This window comes from Gadus morhua, chromosome 18, assembly GCF_902167405.1.
Source record: "Gadus morhua chromosome 18, gadMor3.0, whole genome shotgun sequence".
Lineage (NCBI taxonomy): Eukaryota > Metazoa > Chordata > Actinopteri > Gadiformes > Gadidae > Gadus > Gadus morhua.
Genome location: NC_044065.1, coordinates 1305856 through 1324286, shown reverse-complemented (window position 1 = coordinate 1324286; position 18431 = coordinate 1305856). Strand labels below are relative to the sequence as shown.

The window sequence follows — 18431 nt, the reverse complement described above, 5'->3', positions numbered from 1 at the left end:
TAACACAGTTCTGTGATGAATTGATATAGTCCTGAATACTGAATACTGGTGTTGTAGAATCACTTCGCTGGCAGGTTTTAACATCCTCTTCATCTGGGCAACTGTTCTCTGCCATGAAACATAGATCCGAACATCCCGTGATCAGGGGTTGGGATCATATCGTCTTATCTTAATATCTTGATGAAATGAAACCCTCAGAAAGCTGCCGGCTTGTGTCTGGGTCAGAAGAACCCTGACCTTATGTATCCGTAGCCATCATTGTTTTCACACAAATGTTTTTTCATCAATTAGAAAGTGGCTGGATTACAGAGTGCTAGGATGAGAGTTAATCTTTTAAAGTGTTATAATCTGTCAGCATTGATTACATTATGTAGAGGAAAGGATTATATTAGTATTTTATATTTAGGTATATTGGAGGATTATATTCTTCCAGGAAATCCGCGGTCAAACTGATGTGTGTGATGGATGGCGTTGCCGTGGCAGCAGTCGTCAGGGAGCAGCATCCCTGCTGACTAGTGGCCAGGATGGTCTTATGTAAATTCATGTGAAATCTGTTTGCATAAGAGCCTTAATCCTGCCCAGGTCATCCTCCCTGGCCCTGGTCCGCTGGCAGGGTTCAAAGGTCACATCTTTTTGGAGCTTTGAAGATTTTGAGAGGGTCTGAGCCATACTTGTGTGCGTTTATAGATGTGTGCATGTATAGGTGTCCCCTACAGGAAGTGGAGATTGCTGCCATTACCCATGGTGAACTGCAGCCTCTGGTCTATTTGTATTCAAACACTATATTTGTTTGAGGTCTGTGTTTTATGTGTGTGTTTAAGAGTATTTATAGGGTTGTGTTTTGTGTGTGTAATGGTGTGTGCTCATCAGGTGGCAATCATTCACTATGTCCATTGTCTAATATATTGTCACCTGTCAATAGTTCCATTATAACTCATAATGTTAATATTCCATTACAATGTTTGTGTAGGTTTGAGCATATATCTGTGTGTGTAAGGGTTAGTGTATATTTTTGTGTATAAAAAGAAATAAAATGCTTTGAAAAATTATATGGATACTGATTGTATTCACATGAGCCAACCAACCAAAGCTGCCAAAAATAAGCTATTTTTTTTCCTGCCAACATGAATGTAATATGATCACATTAAACTATCAATATGTTTTCCCTAATTTGAACACCAGTGATCTCTGCTGGAACTCCGGGTGACAGGGGGGCTTCGCTGCGGACCGTCTCCGCCCTGAGCGTCACAACTCAGCTTCCGTTTTCTTCTCGGCTCCAGCCCCGCTCCGCCATCACCGAGTCCCGGACGCACAACACCGAATGGGATCGGAGAAAAAGAAAATGTCAAAATCGGAGATGAGATCGACACCAACGTAATGACAGCTTATAGCGATAAGCGGAGGGGACAAGTTTGCAATTCATGCTCCAGTATTTTATTATTATCTTCCCCTGCACCGCTAGCATCCAAGCTAACGTTTAGCTCGAACTAACCACTGATTTTCATTGGGAAGATCGCTCCGCTGTCGCCACCTCCGCTAGCCGGCTAGGCTACCCTCGGCTATCCCGTTAAACTACCCCCAGCTAGCCTGCTAGGCTACCTTGTAGACGTCACTCCACTAGCCTGCTAAGCTACCTTGCAGCTAGCGGGCTGATAAACGGACACATAACGGATGCTGCGCTGTGCTAGCCGGGGTAGCCAACCGATAGATAATAGATAATCGATCATGGCGAGGACACTGATTCAGAGCCAGGATGGACGGACTGCGGCGGGTTGGTTTTGAATAAACCTGAGAAAGACGAGGACAGAAGCCGCAGGGAGACCAGACTCTTCTCACCCAGGCCGGTTAGCTAGCCCCGGCTAGCTACAGTGGATACCATAAGCCACGGTGAGACCTGAAACATTGATCATCTAATTGATGAATTGATTATTGACTTGCCCGGTTAGGTGGCCTGTCAGGTGTGATGTGCATACACGCGAATAAATTCACCCAGCTCTCATCAGATCAACACTAATGCCACCTCTGTATATAACGGACAGTATTTTATCCGCACCAGTTATCGTATCTTGTCGGGATATACAATGCAATAAATATACTGTCCGTCTCGTATGCAGGATTGTTGTATGCAGGTTGGAGTGTAAACATGGACATGTCATAATAAAGGCCTGTTGTCGGCCTGCTGCTTCAACGGCTGGCTGACGGTAGCCATCCGTCTCTCCATACATATTGTGTTTCTGTGCCAGTGGACTATGATAGCCTTATTAACCAGCCAAGTCCAAAATGCTGCATGCATGTCGATTCAAACCCCCCATCGCGTATAATGATAACTATCCGATTATCATCCACCAATTATAAATGTAGAAATATGCTTTGTGAATCTGTATTTTTGCAGAATATGTTTGCAGGTGTATTCTGCACCAATGAAAACACCTTCAGAATGCTTTAGTGTTGACAGGCCACAGGATCTGTTCCTTTCATGAGATCGATGCGTTTGAAAAGAGCCAGCATGATGGTCGACAGAACACTTCTTGTTTTTAGTCAACCCCCAGACTTCCTCAGTGAAATCTTGATCTATTAATGAGTAATGTGAATGTGATAAAGAAACCCATTGCTGACCACACTTCCCCATATCTTCTGACATCTTGTGTTGATATTTCTCTATGATAATAACAGCCTATATTTAAATAATCTTTTTCACTTTGTATATTCATAGTTACTTAAGATTTAGCTTTGTCTCATCTTCATTGAACAGTAGATTTATTCCAGTAGTTAGATGAGGTTGAATCATGCTGGGGTGGACAAACTTGTTCTGGTTTTTGGGAGGATCTTTTTATCCTGTGCTACGGATAACTTGTTTTAAGACTGTTGTCGGGACATGTGCTAGACTCCAGTATGTGTGCCTCCCCAGAGGTTAATCTAGGACAGGATATTCTCATGGTTAGGGTGTTTCACTCCACAGTTTCTGTTTTCAAACCCCAATGTCCAAAGAAGTCCCACCACCACGCGCTCCTAGAATTTCACCTGACTTGGTTGTAATGTTGTTAACCTGACGAGTAGTAAAAAGCAAGGTAGGAACTATATCAGAGTCGCAAAGAAACAAGGTAGAAAAGAGCAGATGATTTAGAATATAAACACTCCCAATAACGCCCCTGTGTCCTTTCTGCTCCCTTCCTCCCCGTGTCTGCCACGGAGAAGTGTTGCATTCTTCGACCTGTGGGGGAGTCACAATAACGCTTGTGACCAACAGGCAGGATGAATCCTCCATAGCGATCAGGGAAGAGAGGCACTGATGAGTCAGAAATGAATCAGGAGCTAAAATCGAAGTCCTCTAATACAAAGGCCGGGGTGCAGTCGACCGGAACGGATATTCGCAAGGAGCGCATCTCACCCACTGATAGCTGCAGTTGGTTATGGCATTCCTTAATCCTCACGCTCGCATCATAGTTCGTGAATCGTCGTACAGAAGAAGAAGAAGGATTGAATTGATAATAGCGCTTTCTCCCACTCAAAGACGCTTTACACTGAAGGGGGGGACCTCACTCACTGCCAGCAGTGTCTAGCCCCCACTGGGGTGATGCACGGCACCCAGCCTGCGCCAAAACACTCACCACACACCAGCTTGAGGTGGAGAGTGAGGGAATTAATGAGTCAGCCAGGAGGATGATTAGGGGGCCGGATTGAATGAGCCCGGTTGGGCAGTTTCAGCCAGGACCTACAGCAGCTTTTAAACCGATGGTCCTATTTGTCGTCAGGCGCTGGCAATGCCCACGAGTGTCCGGGCTGGAAGCCTGAAGGACCCGGAGGTGGCGGAGCTCTTCTACAGAGACGACCCCGAGAAGCTGTTCACAGACCTCCGGGAGATCGGCCATGGGAGCTTCGGAGCCGTATACTTTGTGAGTACACCCCCCAGGCCAGGCGTGGATGCATCACGCAGTATTACAGCCTCAGCGTTTCTAATGATATCATCTTCAAGTGGAACATTTCCGATGCACAGCAGAACATTGCTTTAGTGACCTGTTAATGCAGGGTGAGGGGATTTGGCTTATCCCTTCAAATATGGAGATACATTTTTATTCTTTATTATTTACATTTTGTGTTTTGATTGGTTGTTTGATTGTTCAATGACCTTTGTGATCCTCCAGGCGCATGACATCCGCACCAATGAGGTCGTGGCCATCAAGAAGATGTCCTATAGCGGCAAGCAGTCCAACGAGGTGAGTCTCCAGCAGCTACTGCTAGCATATACCTGGAACAGCTACTGGTAGAGACTACTGGTAGAGACTACCGCTAACAGCTACTGGTAGAGACTACCTCTAACAGCTACTGCTAGAGACTACCTCTAACAGCTACTGGTAGAGACTACCTCTAACAGCTACTGGTAGGGCTACTGGTAGAGACTACCTCTAACAGCTACTGGTAGAGACTACCTCTAACAGCTACTGGTAGGGCTACTGGTAGAGACTACCTCTAACAGCTACTGGTAGCGGCTACTTTGCGCAGGTACGGGAGGGGTAATAGCTATTTGTAGTATTCATGTATGTTATTCATGTGTTTGTGTATGATTGTGTTAATCCATTAATCGATTTATGTAGAAATGGCAGGACATCATAAAGGAGGTGAAGTTCCTTCAGAAGTTGAGACATCCCAACACCGTGGAGTACCATGGATGTTACCTGAGGGAACACACTGCATGGGTTAGTATACCCTCTATACCTACCCCTCTCTCTACCTCTACCTTCTACTCTCTTTAACTCTCTCTACCATGGATGTTACCTGAGGGAACACACTGCATGGGTTAGTATACCCTCTATACCTACCCCTCTCTCTACCTCTACCTTCTACTCTCTTTAACTCTCTCTACCATGGATGTTACCTGAGGGAACACACTGCATGGGTTAGTATACCCTCTATACCTACCCCTCTCTACCTCTACCTTCTACTCTCTTTTACTCTCTCTGCCATGGATGTTACCACACTGCGTGGGTTAGTATACTCTATATGCCTACCCTTCTCTCTACCTTCTACTCAAAATCTCTTTCATTTTTTGTAATGAAAGAAACTTTAATTAACGTGATCATATGCTGTTGTTCCAGCTGGTGATGGAATACTGCCTTGGCTCTGCCTCCGATCTGCTGGAAGGTGAGCGTACTGGAGACCCATGTTATAAACATCTGGTTGCTAGGAGACCGATGTTATAAACATCTGGTTGCTAGGAGATGGATGTTATAAGCATCTGGTTGCTAGGAGATGGATGTTATAAACATCTGGTTGTTAGGAGACCGATGTTATAAACATCTGGTTGTTAGGAGACCGATGTTATAAACATCTGGTTGTTAGGAGACCGATGTTATAAACATCTGGTTGCTAGGAGATGGATGTTATAAACATCTGCTTGCTAGGAGATGGATGTTATAAACATCTGGTTGCTTGGAGATGGATGTTATAAACATCTGGTTGTTAGGAGAGGGATGTTATAAACATCTGGTTGCTAGGAGATGGATGTTATAAACATCTGGTTGCTAGGAGATGGATGTTATAAACATCTGGTTGTTAGGAGATGGATGTTATAAACATCTGGTTGCTAGGAGATGGATGTTATAAACATCTGGTTGTTAGGAGATGGATGTTATAAACATCTGGTTGTTAGGAGATGGATGTTATAAACATCTGGTTGTTAGGAGAGGGATGTCATAAACATGTGATTGTGTTGGAGACAGATAGGTTAACATCTGTTGTGGTAGAACAGATGGATGTTATGAACATCTGGATGTGTTGGAGACAGATGTGTAAACAACTGGATGATGTGTGTTTTCCTCTCCAGTCCATAAGAAGCCCCTACAGGAAGTGGAGATTGCTGCCATTACCCATGGTGCATTGCAGGGTCTGGTCTACCTGCACTCACACAACATGATTCACAGGTAACGCCTCAGACACACACACATACATGCACACGCACAAACAAACATGCTGGTAGTGTGCACACACACTCGCACATCAATAAAAGAAAAGAAACACACACAAGTACACACATTCAGACACACTCAGTATCCATTCTTACATTTTGTCTTGCTTCATGTCTGTCTGTCTGTCTGTCTGTCCCTCCCTCCCTCCCTCCCTCCCTCCCTCCCTCCCTCCCTCCCTCCCTCCCTCCCTCCCTCCCTCCCTCCTCCAGGGATGTGAAGGCAGGTAACATCTTGCTGACCGAGCCAGGTCAGGTGAAGCTTGGAGACTTTGGCTCCGCCTCCATCTGCGCCCCGGCCAACTCCTTTGTGGGAACGCCTTACTGGTAATCCCCTTGGCCCTGTTGCAACCAATAGCCGCGTTACAATGTAAACTCATCTACAACCTGAGCCATGATACAGTGCTAGCTTAGCTTCAGTGCTAGCCATGCTGCAACCTAAGTCCTGATACTGTAGTGGTATTATTTCTCCCAGCAGTAATATCAGACCTTTTCCTTGTGTTGGATTTGATTGAACAGTATGTAACATGGCATGTTTCACACATAAAGTCCTTTATACGGAGCACAGATTGTCCCCAAACAACCATGTGTAGCTACAGACGTTTGAATCTGTGATGAGCCTTTGCTGTGCATGTGGAGGTAGCCTCCATCGGCTGAGGTTGTCGGTCCCCTCACTGCAGGATGGCCCCGGAGGTGATCCTGGCCATGGACGAGGGCCAGTACGACGGCAAGGTGGACGTGTGGTCCCTAGGCATCACGGCCATAGAGCTAGGTGGGCTATCGTTACCTGTGTAGCGCTAGGAACGCTAATGTTACCTGAATTGAGCTACGTATGATAATGGTATCTCCATAGAGCTAGCTAGGCTGATGTTAGCTGAATAGAGCTAGCTAGGCTATTGTTACCCGCATAGAGCTAGGTATGCTAATGTTACCTGAATAGAGCTACGTATGATAATGGTACCTCCATAGAGCTAGGTATGCTGATGTTACCCGCATAGAGCTAGCTAGGCTATTGTTTCCTGCATAGAGCTAGGTATGCTAATGTTACCTGAATAGAGCTACATATGGTACCTCTATAGAGCTAGGTAGGCTGATGTAAGCTGCATAGAGCTAGCTAGGCTATTGTTACCCGCATAGAGCTAGGTATGCTAATGTTACCTGAATAGAGCTACATATGGTACCTCTATAGAGCTAGGTAGGCTGATGTAAGATGCATAGAGCTAGCTAGGCTATTGTTTCCTGCGCAGAGCTAGGTATGCTAATGTTACCTGCATAAAGCAATGGAGGTTAATAAGAAAAGATCCTCTTCCATTACTCACACAGCAGGGACATGTTCAGTGTTAAAGCAGCAAAAGAGAATAGCGCATTAGCGCGATAGCACGAAGCATCATTAAAAAAACAAGATAGTATGTAAAACGTAGGATACAATAAATAAGCAGTTGTGGTTAGCTGTATAGCCCTGAGCTGAAGCCCGCCTCTTACCTTCTTCTTCCTCATTCCCTGTAGCGGAGAGGAAGCCTCCGCTGTTCAACATGAATGCTATGAGTGCCTTATACCACATAGCCCAGAACGAGAGCCCTATCCTGCAGTCCAGCCACTGGTAAGACCCCCATCGCCAACCCTGTGTACACCCCCCCCCCCCTTACCCCTGAGCTACAGGACTCACCCCTGGGGCTCGCTCCTCTTAGCTCCGTCGACAAATCAGCCTGCTCAGGGGATAGTCCATCGACTTAAGTTAGTCAGCACTCTGGACCAGTATTACCAGGAGTTCTGTTGCTCTACACAACCACAGCCTTCCACTGGCTTGATAAACTGACTATATGTCTCTCTTACCATCTATCTCTACCTTCCATCTCGTACTCTCTCTACCTCTACATCTCTCTCTGTCTCTATCTCTCTATATATCTCTACCTCTCTCTCCACCTCTACCTCTGCTTTCACCCCTGTCTCTACCATTCCATCTCTCTCTCTCTCTCTCCATCCATCTCTACCTCTATCTCTTCCTCCCCATCACTTGCTCTCTCTCCCAGGTCCGATTATTTCCGGAACTTTGTGGACTCCTGCCTGCAGAAGATCGCTCAGGACAGACCTACCTCTGATGTGCTGCTCAAGGTACAGGCTTACAGTACTCGCTACGAGTTACATCTTACTTATACTGCTGGAGCTCTCCACAGGTTAAATACTTCTAGGTCCTAGGAATCTAGAAGTTATACTGCTGGTGTTATCTACTGGTTAAATACTACTGGATCATAGTACTCTACAAGTTATACTGCTAGTGTTCCCCAAATTTAAAATACGCAGAGATCCTTTGTTCATCCCAAACACTTATTGACCTTTGACCCCTCCCGTACCTGCGCAGCATCACTTCTTGTGCAGGGAGCGTCCCGTTACCGCGGTGATGGACCTGATCACCCGGACCAAGGAGGCGGTGCGGGAGCTGGACAACCTGCAGTACCGCAAGATGAAGAAGATCCTGTTCCACGAGGTCCACAACGGGCCAGCACCCGAGGGGGCGGAGGAGGAGGAGGTAACGCGCGCACACGCACACACGCACACGCACGCACACACGCACACACACGGCCACACACACACACGGCCGCACACGCACACGGCCACACACACACACACACACACACACACACACACACACACACACACACACACACACGTGCACACGCACACGGCCACACACACACACGCACACGGCCACACACACGCACACGGCCACACACACGCACACGGCCACACGCACGCACACACACGCACACGGCCACACGTACGCACACACACACACACGGCCACACGCACACGCACACGGCCACACGCACGCACACACACACACACACACACACACACACACTCTCACACACACACACTGCCCACTGCTCCTTCATTCCTGACCTCCGTCACTGAGTCCACTCAGTACGTTTGCTTGCATCACATGCATTTTTTTCGATTAAGGCCGGATAAACAGATTAAAGACATATTCCAGATACAGTATTTACATACGGCTTAGTACTGCATCACATAGTTCTTGCATACTTACTACAACGTTTAAATGGACGACACCAAGCTCAGGTTTGGATGTGATTCAATTTGAATGTAGAGCGATTAGAGCGGAGGTACGCTGAGGTTAGTTGGTGGAGTGATTGTGTTGATAACGTTGGAGCAGAGGGGGCTGATTGGTCACTAACCAGGGACACCTCTGTCTCGGCAGGACGCGGAGCAGTACATGCTGCGCACGGGGACGGTCAGCAGCATGGAGAGCTCCCATTCGCTGCCCAGCATGTCAATCAGCGCCAGCTCCCAGAGCAGCTCCGTCAACAGCCTGGCGGACGGGTCGGACGACAGCGGAGAGATGGTCATGATGGGGGAGGGGGAGCACACCGTCACCTCCAACAGCTCCGTCCTGCACAAACCACTGGTCCGTCTGACTGTCTGACTGTCTGCCTGTCTCTCTGTACATGTATCTGTCTGTGTCTGCATGTAATGCATCACAAAGACAAAAAAAATGTTTTTAATGATCTCTCTCTCGTTCTCTCGTTCTCTCGTTCTCTCCCCCTCTCTCTCTCTCTCTCTCTCTCTCTCTCTCTCGCTCTCGCTCTCGCTCGCTCTCGCTCGTTCTCTCTCTCGCTCTCGCTCGTTCTCTCTCTCGCTCTCGCTCGTTCTCTCTCTCGTTCTCTCGTTCTCTCGCTCTCGCTCGTTCTCTCTCTCGTTCTCTCGTTCTCTTCGTTCTCTCTCTCTCTCTCTCTCTCTCTCTCTCTCTCTCTCTCTCTCTCTCTCTCTCTCTCTCCCTCTCTCTCTCTCGTTCTCTCTCTCTCTCTCGTTCTCTCTCTCTCTCTCTCTCTCTCTCTCCCCCTCTCTCTCCCCCTCTCTCTCTCTCTCTCTCTCTCTCTCTCTCTCCCTCCCTCCCTCTCTCCCTCTCACCCTCCCCCTCTCTCTCCCTCTCCCTCTCCCTCTCTCTCTCTCTCTCTCTCTCTCCCTCTCTCTCTCTCTCTCTCTCTCTCTCTCTCTCTCTCTCTCTCTCTCTCTCTCTCTCTCTCTCTCTCTCTCTCGTTCTCTCTCTCTCTCTCCCTCTCTCCCCCTCTCTCTCTCCCCCTCTCTCTCTCTCTCTCTCTCTCTCTCTCTCTCTCTCTCTCTCTCTCTCTCTCTCCCCCTCTCCCTCCCTGCAGAGCCATGACAACATCTACGATGACCCCTACCAGCCGGAGTTGGACTCTCAGCGGGACGGCCTGTCCTTGGTGGGGGTCGTGGGAGGCGGGGGAGTCGGGGGAGGCGGTGGGGGCGGAGGGGGAGGTGGAGGAGGGGGCGGAGGAGGAGGGAGGCGGAGGCGAGGACGGGACCACTTCGCCACCATCAGAACGGCCAGCCTGGTGACCCGGCAGATCCAAGAACACGAGCAGGGGTCGGCTCTGAGGGAGCAGATGTCAGGGTATGTATACCCATAAATATATAACCCAACATCATGTATCCATATGTTTACCGTTCAGCTAACTGTTCTAGAACCTGTTCTGTACGTGGTCCCGGTCAACTAAACCACACACACACACTGCATAGGGAGGGAGTCGTACTGAATGCCCGCTTGTGTAGCGGTATAGCGAGGAGGGTACTCGCCACCCAGCAGGAAGGTTCTGGGTCAAACCCCTATGTCCACCGCCTACCTGTAGGAACCCTAGAGCAGGTTGACCCCTGACCTCTACTGCTCCTTAATGAACATCAATTCACTAGAAGGTACCACGTTACCAAGTATGAACGCGCCTGCTGGACGTAAATGAACGGATCCACACGTTTGGTTTTGAATCCGTTTGGCCCTATGCATCTCCGTTCTGACCTTTGACCCGGTGCAGGTACAAGCGCATGCGGCGGCAGCACCAGAAGCAGCTGATGGGTCTGGAGAACAAGCTGAAGTCTGAGATGGACGAGCACCAGCTGAGGCTGGACAAGGAGCTGGAGGGGCAGAGGGGCAGCTTCTCTGGGGAGGGGGACAAGCTGACCAAGAAGCACCACGCCATCCTGGACAAGGAGGTGAGGGGGAGGAGGGGGGAGGAGGGGGGAGAGGAGGAGGGAGAGGAGCAGGGGGGGGGAGGAGGAGAGGGACGAGGGGGAGTTGGTTTGGATGGACACCAGACAATGTGAAGGATTCTCCTGCTTCGAGCAGGAGAGGTTGCCGGTGACGGTAATAGAAGGTAGCAGTTGATGTGAGCCTGATTTGTTTGTCTTGGTCCAGATACATGTGAAGATGTTAGAGGTAGCAGTATAAATAAAGTTGCGGTGGGATTTACCTTCCAACGAAGGCAATAGATGGAAAGGTACGAGAAGGTAACAGTAGATGTGTTTCGTCTTGGAGTTTATCGCCAGATGAAGGCAGTAGATGTGAAGGCACTAGAAGGTAGCAGTCAATATAAACACAAGGTTATGCTTGTCTTGGTCCATCTAGTTGATCAGTAGTTGGGAAGGTTCAAGAGGGTAGCAGTAGATGTGAAGTCATCTTAGCGTGAGAAGGTAGCAGTAGATGTGAGGTTGTCCAGCTGTATGAGTGGTTGTGAACGTGGTGTTTCCTCTGCAGATGAAGGCAGCAGTATAGTGCTGGAAGGTAGCAGTAGATGTGAGGTTGTCCAGCTGTATGAGTGGTTGTGAACGTGGTGTTTCCTCTGCAGATGAAGGCAGCAGTATAGTGCTGGAAGGTAGCAGTATGTGTGAAGTGGTCCAGATGTATGAGTGGTTGTGAACGTGGTGTTTCCTCTGCAGATGAAGGCTGCGCTGGCCGAGGAGAAGAAGTTCCAGCAGCACATCCTGACCCAGCAGAAGAAGGAGCTCACCAGCCTCCTGGAGGCCCAGAAGAGGCAGTACCGCCAACGCAAGGACCAGCTCAAAGAGGTACTAACCTTAACCTGACACACCTCAGACAGGCACACCTTAACCTTAACCATACCTCACCAGGCCTAACTCACGACAAGACGGAATGGCTGACCCAGGACCAGCTGGAAGGGTCCCACTCCTCCTTGATCTGCTAACCACTTTACACACTCCTCTAGACGAGCCATGACTATTCAACACAAACAGCTCAGACTCTGATCAGACCAGCAGAGCAGCCTACTGCGGTGGAACCCAGTGTGTGTATCTTGTAGCTAAATAGTATTTAGTATAGTATTCATAATAGTATGTCTGGAGAACCTAAGTAAGGACCAACCCGAGGTACTCGTCACACCCCCCTCTTCGTCCCCTATGGGACATGAGGCTTCAACGAGCCCCCTCCATTGCATTCGGTCCCTGGCAGCGTGTGTGGACTCTCTACGTGACGGGTTCATCTGTTCAGCTCTTGTGTCACGGTTGTGCGCCAGGTGGTTTTCATCCTCCCAGGTTTCCTTTCGCCCGGTGGCGTCGCATCTTAAGGCGACTGTTAAGATGCTCCGTCCTCAAGACATGTCCTGGCCACCTCAGGCGTCTAACCCTAACCCTGACCAGAGGTACTGCATGTACCATACCGTGCCTGTGCATGTGTCTGAAGTTTGTGTGTTCCCGCCCCCCCCCCACCAGGAGCTGAACGAGAACCAGTCCACCCCGAAGCGGGAGAAGCAGGAGTGGCTGGTGCGGCAGAAGGAGTGTCTGCAGCAGATGCAGGCGGAGGAGGAGGCGGGGCTGCTGCGGCGGCAGCGGCAGTACTACGAGCTGCAGTGCCGCCAGTACAAGAGGAAGATGCTGCTGGCGCGGCACAACCTGGAGCAGGACCTGCTCAGAGAGGTAGAGAACACACTGGAGAACCTTCTAGTGGTAGGACCTCTAGAGTAGAGCAGGACCTGCTCAGAGAGGTAGAGAACACACTGGAGAACCTTCTAGTGGTAGGACATCTAGAGTAGAGCAGGACCTGCTCAGAGAGGTAGAGAACACACTGGAGAACCTTCTAGTGGTAGGACCTCTAGAGTAGAGCAGGGCCTGACCAGAGAGGTAGAGAACACACTGGAGAACCTTCTAGTGGTAGGACCTCTAGAGTAGAGCAGGACCTGCTCAGAGAGGTAGAGAACACACTGGAGAACCTTCTAGTGGTAGGACCTCTAGAGTAGAGCAGGGCCTGACCAGAGAGGTAGAGAACACACTGGAGAACCTTCTAGTGGTAGGACCTCTAGAGTAGAGCAGGGCCTGCTCAGAGAGGTAGAGAACACACTGGAGAACCTTCTAGTGGTAGGACCTCTAGAGTAGAGCAGGACCTGCTCAGAGGGACAGAGAACATACCTCCACCCTGGAGAACCTTCTCCTAGAACCTTCTAGTAGAATCGTCTAGATCCTAGATCCAAGGATCCTATATCGAGTAGAGCAGGACCGTCTCCCAGAGGTACAACACACAGCGACCCCGTAGAGAATCTTATAATAGCACCTTGTAGAAGAACAGGATCTGAAGAAAAAAAAAAGGATCTTTTATTTTTATTATATTATTATTATTTAAAAATGTCACAGCACAATGCGGCAGCATTGTTTTTGCACTTTATTCTGTTTTGAGCATTTCCTCCCAGTGCAAACATGTTTAAATTAGTTACAGAAAGCAGTGTTCTGAAATGGGATCAATCAATAGTTTTTAAACCTATGTTCAGTCAATAGTTTTTAACCCTCTGTTTTAAACCCCAGGACCTGAACAAAAAGCAGACGCTGAAGGACCTGGAGTGCGCCATGCTGCTGCGGCACCACGAGTCCACCCAGGAGGTGGAGTTCCGCCAGCTGGGGCTGGTGCAGCGCACGCGGGCCGAGCTGATCCGCACGCAGCACCAGACGGAGCTCACCAACCAGATGGAGTACAACAAGAGGCGGGAGCAGGAGCTGAGGCAGAAGCACGCCGTGGAGGTCCGGCAGCAGCCCAAGAGCCTGAAAGTGAGTGAGAGCGGGGACCAGGGGCCCCCAGACGGCTGCCCGGGGGCCCCCCCGGAACGACCCCGACCCCCGGGACCCGCGGTGATGGTGGGAGGGGAGGAGGGGGAGAGGGGAGGGGAGGAGAGGGAGGAGAAAGGTGTGGAAGAGAGCAAGGGAACGGAGGGGAAGGAGGTAGGGTGGGAGGAGAGGGAGGGGGGGGCCGAGGGCGAGAGGGAGGAGGAGGGAGGCGAGGGGGAGGAGGGTAGAGAACGTGTGACGAAGGCAGAGGAAGGCAGGATGGCAGAAGGGCAGGAGGAGGTGGACCGACTGAAGGAGGAAAAGACGGACGCCCAGAGAGAGGGAGGGGCGGAGACGGGGTGGAGCCAGCACGACGAAGGTAGCGAGGCGAAGAAAGAGGAAGAGGAGGAAGGCAGGGGCGTGGCCGACGGCTGTCCGTCCGACCTCCTCCACTCCCCCTCCCTGGAGCGGCGGCGGCGTCAGCGGGAGCGGGAGCTGGACGAGCTCTCGGAGTTCTACTTCCCCCATTCCCTGGACGAGCTGGAGCCCTCCCCCCCCGCGGCAGCTCCTCCCCCCGCCCCCTCCTCCCTCCCCTCCCTCTTCTCCCACGCCGTCTGTCTGCTCCTCACCCTCTCCATCGCCGCCCATCCCTCCTTCTTCACCCTCCTCTTGCTCGCCGTCTTCCTCCTCTCGCTCCGCCGCACCCCCCCGCTGCCCTCGCTCTCCTCCCTGCTGCTCTCTGCCGAGCTCCTCTTCCTCGCCCTCTTCTTCTGCTTCCTCCTGCTGCGCTCGCTCTGCTCCCTGTCGCTCTCCTCCTTCCTGTCCGTCAGCGTCTGGGGGTGTGGCCTGCTGAGCCTCGGCCTATCGCTGAGCCTGGAGCTCTACTACGTCCCCGTGGTGCTGGTGTCGGCCTACTTCCTGAGCTCGCCCTCCCTCTTCCTGTCCCTCTTCCTGTCGCTCTACCTCCTGCTGGTGCTCGTGGTCAAGCCGGCCCGCCGCCTCCCCCGGCGCCTCTCGCGCCTCGCCATGCGCCTCCTCTTCCGCCTGCCCCGCCCCCTCTTCGCCCTCTGCCAATCGCTGCTGGGGGGTGTGGCCGAGCGGAACCTGTACCAGATGTTCCCCAAGGCGGGGCGCAACTGGGGCGTCCTGCGCTCGCGCATCCCCGTGCCCCTGCGGAGCCTGGCGCCCGATCGCGGCCCCGCCCGGCCCCGCTGCCTCGCCGCGCTGGGCCGCGCCTCCTCCTGGCTGCGCCGCTTCCTGCGCCGGCCCGTGGGCATGCTGGCCGACCAGGCCAACGCCCTGGTGCTGGCGCTGGCCGGCCGCGTGCTCAGGGAGCTGCCGCCGGGCGTCCTGCGCCGGCTCCACGCTCTGGGGCTCCTGCGGGAGGAGAGGCCGAGCCGACTGCCCCGCCTCCTGCCCCGCGAGGAGCGGGAGCGGCGGCAGCGGGAGAGGAGGCGGATCGAGAGGGAGAGGAGGTTCAGGCTGGACAGGGAGAGGGGCTTCAGGGAGGAGAAGGGCTGGGAGTGTGGGCTGAGGAGGACCTCCTCGGGGAGGTTCGTCAGGGGCAAGGCCCGGCCCTGGAGATAAAGGGTGTGTGTGTGTGTGTGTGTGTGTGTGTGTGTGTGTGTGTGTGTGTGTGTGTTTGTGTGTCAGGCAGAGTTTTTATTGAAGGAGCTTGGGTCCATAGTGTGTCGTTTATTAAGAAGGCAACACCCTATGTCCAATGAAGTGATTGGCTGGTGGTAATTAAGGGTTAGGTGAGATGGGCTGATTGTAACGAGGATAGGTGTCATGTGATCTTTATATGTTTCACCATCATGCTTTTTGTAAAAGTTTTTGTTTTTTTTAATTATCATTTTTTCTTTGATTCTGTTCTTGTTTTATAAGACATATTTATGGTTATTGTGAAGACCGTGTTTGTGCAATCTTTTGTGTTGGGTATGAGTTGATGTTTTTTTTGTTTTGTGTCAGTCGTATGATCTCAGAGTGTTGTTAAGTGTTGGTGTGAGAGGGCACACGCATGTGAACATTCACCCCCCGGAGCACTAAGTCCCTGCTAACTAGCTAGCCACTGAAGCTAGACCCTAGATATCTCCTAAAGCGGGCTAGATTCTAGCTAGTTGGCCCCTTGTCTAGATGCTAGCTCACTAGCCCCTGAACCTTAGCTCTAGCTAGCCTAAGATGAGTGCAATAAAATGTGAGGACAGCCTGAAGGACGATCCCCTCTTCCAAAGACTTAAAGACTTTAACATGTTTATAGCTACTTAAATGTCTCAATTGTTCAAAACGGTCCAGGCATAGTTTTATATCAGATTTGTTATTGCAATATTTATGCAGTACTCTTTTTATTTACCATGTAAACTTGATTCTTTTTTAGTCAGAGTTTTTCTAATGTTCTATTTAATTCAGGCCAGCTGTGACCAAAGGTCTGAAACTTGATTTTTTTTTTTATATAAAAGTAAGATATATCAAACGCAAGAAACAAACATTTAAACTTTTGGTGTAATAGAACAACTCTACTTTTATAATGGTTTTACTTCTTTTATTTATCTGAAGCCATAGACAATCTTGTTGGGTGTGCAATTTTAAAAACTAAGATTCCAAAGATTGTTAGAACTACTGAATGTGAACATCTAGTTTACGGTCTCCCAATGGAGTCGTTAGCAGATAGTTCTTCCACTAGTATTTATTCAGTACCGGAGAGGCCTTACTGTGCACCTAGGTTAAAGGACCTTCTGCAGGGATGAATTAGAGTTGATATCTTTATGAAGAATGTTTGCCCTGGGGCCTTAGACAGCAGTTAGAGAAGGAATAGTTTGGTCTGTAGACTGAGAACATGGATCCTGGAAACAGACGTTTGTCCCAAACAAAGAAGTGTTTTCCCAACAATTGTTTGAATATGATTTGTTGTTTGTAACAGACTTCCTTCCTGTGTCCTTATGTGTGTGTTTGTGTACATGTACGTGTCTTTGTTTGTTTAAGTGTACTTGTGGTGTATACGTATGTTTGTATACATGTGTAAATGTACTTGTGGTGTACATGTATGTTTGTGTGCATGTGATGGCATACCTGTGCTGTATATGTATGTTTGTCTACATGTTATTATACTTGTCTACATATACACCATATGTATGTTTTGAACCCCTGCAGTATTTCACTACTGCTTTATGTTGGCAGCCATTTTGTTTTCATTTCATCGTTTTTAGTGTCTGTTGGCATGTTGTAAAGCTCTGTCACTTTTAATTTGTAATTACACCAAAAATAAATAGTTTTGTGTTGAAATCATTGTTTTGTTTTATTATTTGAGTTTTCATTTATCCTCTTGTCTTTATATCCGTTTTTTACGATTAAATTAATTTAATCTGAAAGAATATTACCCTGCCACTTCATTTTAATTTCCACCCAATCATCATCGTCGTCATAATCCCCACCCTCCCTGTTCTCCTCCGGCCACCAATCTAATCTAATTCACCCCGTTCTCTGCCGCGCTTCACATCCTGCTAGCCGGCTCGATAGCTAGCATGGTACTGGCACAGGTTGCCGTTGGTGCAGTGGTCGCGATGGGTCTGAGAGAATGAGGGTGCTTGATGAATCATGCTATCAGATGGTCTGTGGAATACAGAGACCATTAAAGATGGACGGTTACATAATGCTTCAGTTGTTTGGTCTGAAGCAGAACGAGAAATGACCCCGGTACTGCTGTTGACCAGCGATGACTTGGAAGTACATTGAAGAACACAGTATTCTGGATTGGCATCTAAATGTTCTAGTTATTTCTAGATCTCCCTTAAAATGATCTGCAGTCCTCCATAGAAAAGCTAAACTGGGCCGAATAAGTGTCCTGGAGACATCACACTAAAACATGTTGATCTCTATGTAGTTGACATGTTTGCATGGTTAATTTACTAAGAGCCCGGAGGGTGGATGACCCCACCCTGGATCTCCCACCAGCCTCACCCCCACCCCCAGATACAGCCCCCCCCTCCCCCCCCCACACAAACACACACACTGGACACCTGGATGAATGGGTAGATGGAGGTTCTTGTTTTTTCCCTGCGTCTGCTCATCCCGGGTAATATCTTGTGGAGATGCAGGGAGTGTTGTCTGCTGAGATACTAGCCGGTAGAGCTGGGATCTCTCAGTATTCCTCATCTACTCTGACACACACAGAAACACACACACACACACACACACAGAAACGATTGAACATTTACAAAGTAAAAGTCCTTCCCTCCCTCTGCTCCAGAGCTGCACTGCTCAAATAAGTCAGTTGGCTCCTGAAACACTAGGCAGGACTTTAACTTTGAAAAGCTGGGAGCTCCACCTATGTTTCCTATCCTCCTCTCCTCTCTTCACTCTCCTCTCATCCTCTTCCTCCTCCTCCTCTCCCATCTCCTCTCCTCTTCCCTCTCTTACCCCTCCCTCATCTCTCTTTCCTTTACCCTCACCTTCCTCCTTCTTTCACCTCCTCTCACTTCCTGTCCTCTCCTCCTCTCCTATCATCTCTCCCTTCTTTTCTCTCCTCCTCATCCCCTCTGTCCTCTCCTCCTCTCACCACCTCCTTTCTCCTCCTCTCCTCTTCCTCCTCCCTGCCCTCTCCTCACTGCTCCCCCCT

General features: G+C 49.7%; 1 protein-coding gene across 1 annotated transcript in view; it reads left to right on the top strand.

The window, feature by feature from the left end:
* The first annotated feature begins 1245 nt into the window (after positions 1-1245).
* The window catches only part of taok2b (TAO kinase 2b), a 22140-nt gene continuing 4954 nt past the window's right edge, over positions 1246-18431 (top strand). The window contains 17 exon segments of the mRNA XM_030339643.1: positions 1246-1887; positions 3753-3893; positions 4143-4214; positions 4593-4694; positions 5094-5139; positions 5822-5918; positions 6173-6286; positions 6640-6731; positions 7466-7559; positions 7990-8071; positions 8319-8486; positions 9177-9383; positions 10132-10391; positions 10807-10984; positions 11708-11836; positions 12497-12700; positions 13580-13819. Coding sequence (XP_030195503.1) covers positions 3762-3893; positions 4143-4214; positions 4593-4694; positions 5094-5139; positions 5822-5918; positions 6173-6286; positions 6640-6731; positions 7466-7559; positions 7990-8071; positions 8319-8486; positions 9177-9383; positions 10132-10391; positions 10807-10984; positions 11708-11836; positions 12497-12700; positions 13580-13819 — 2217 coding nt within the window. The 5' untranslated portion in view covers positions 1246-1887; positions 3753-3761.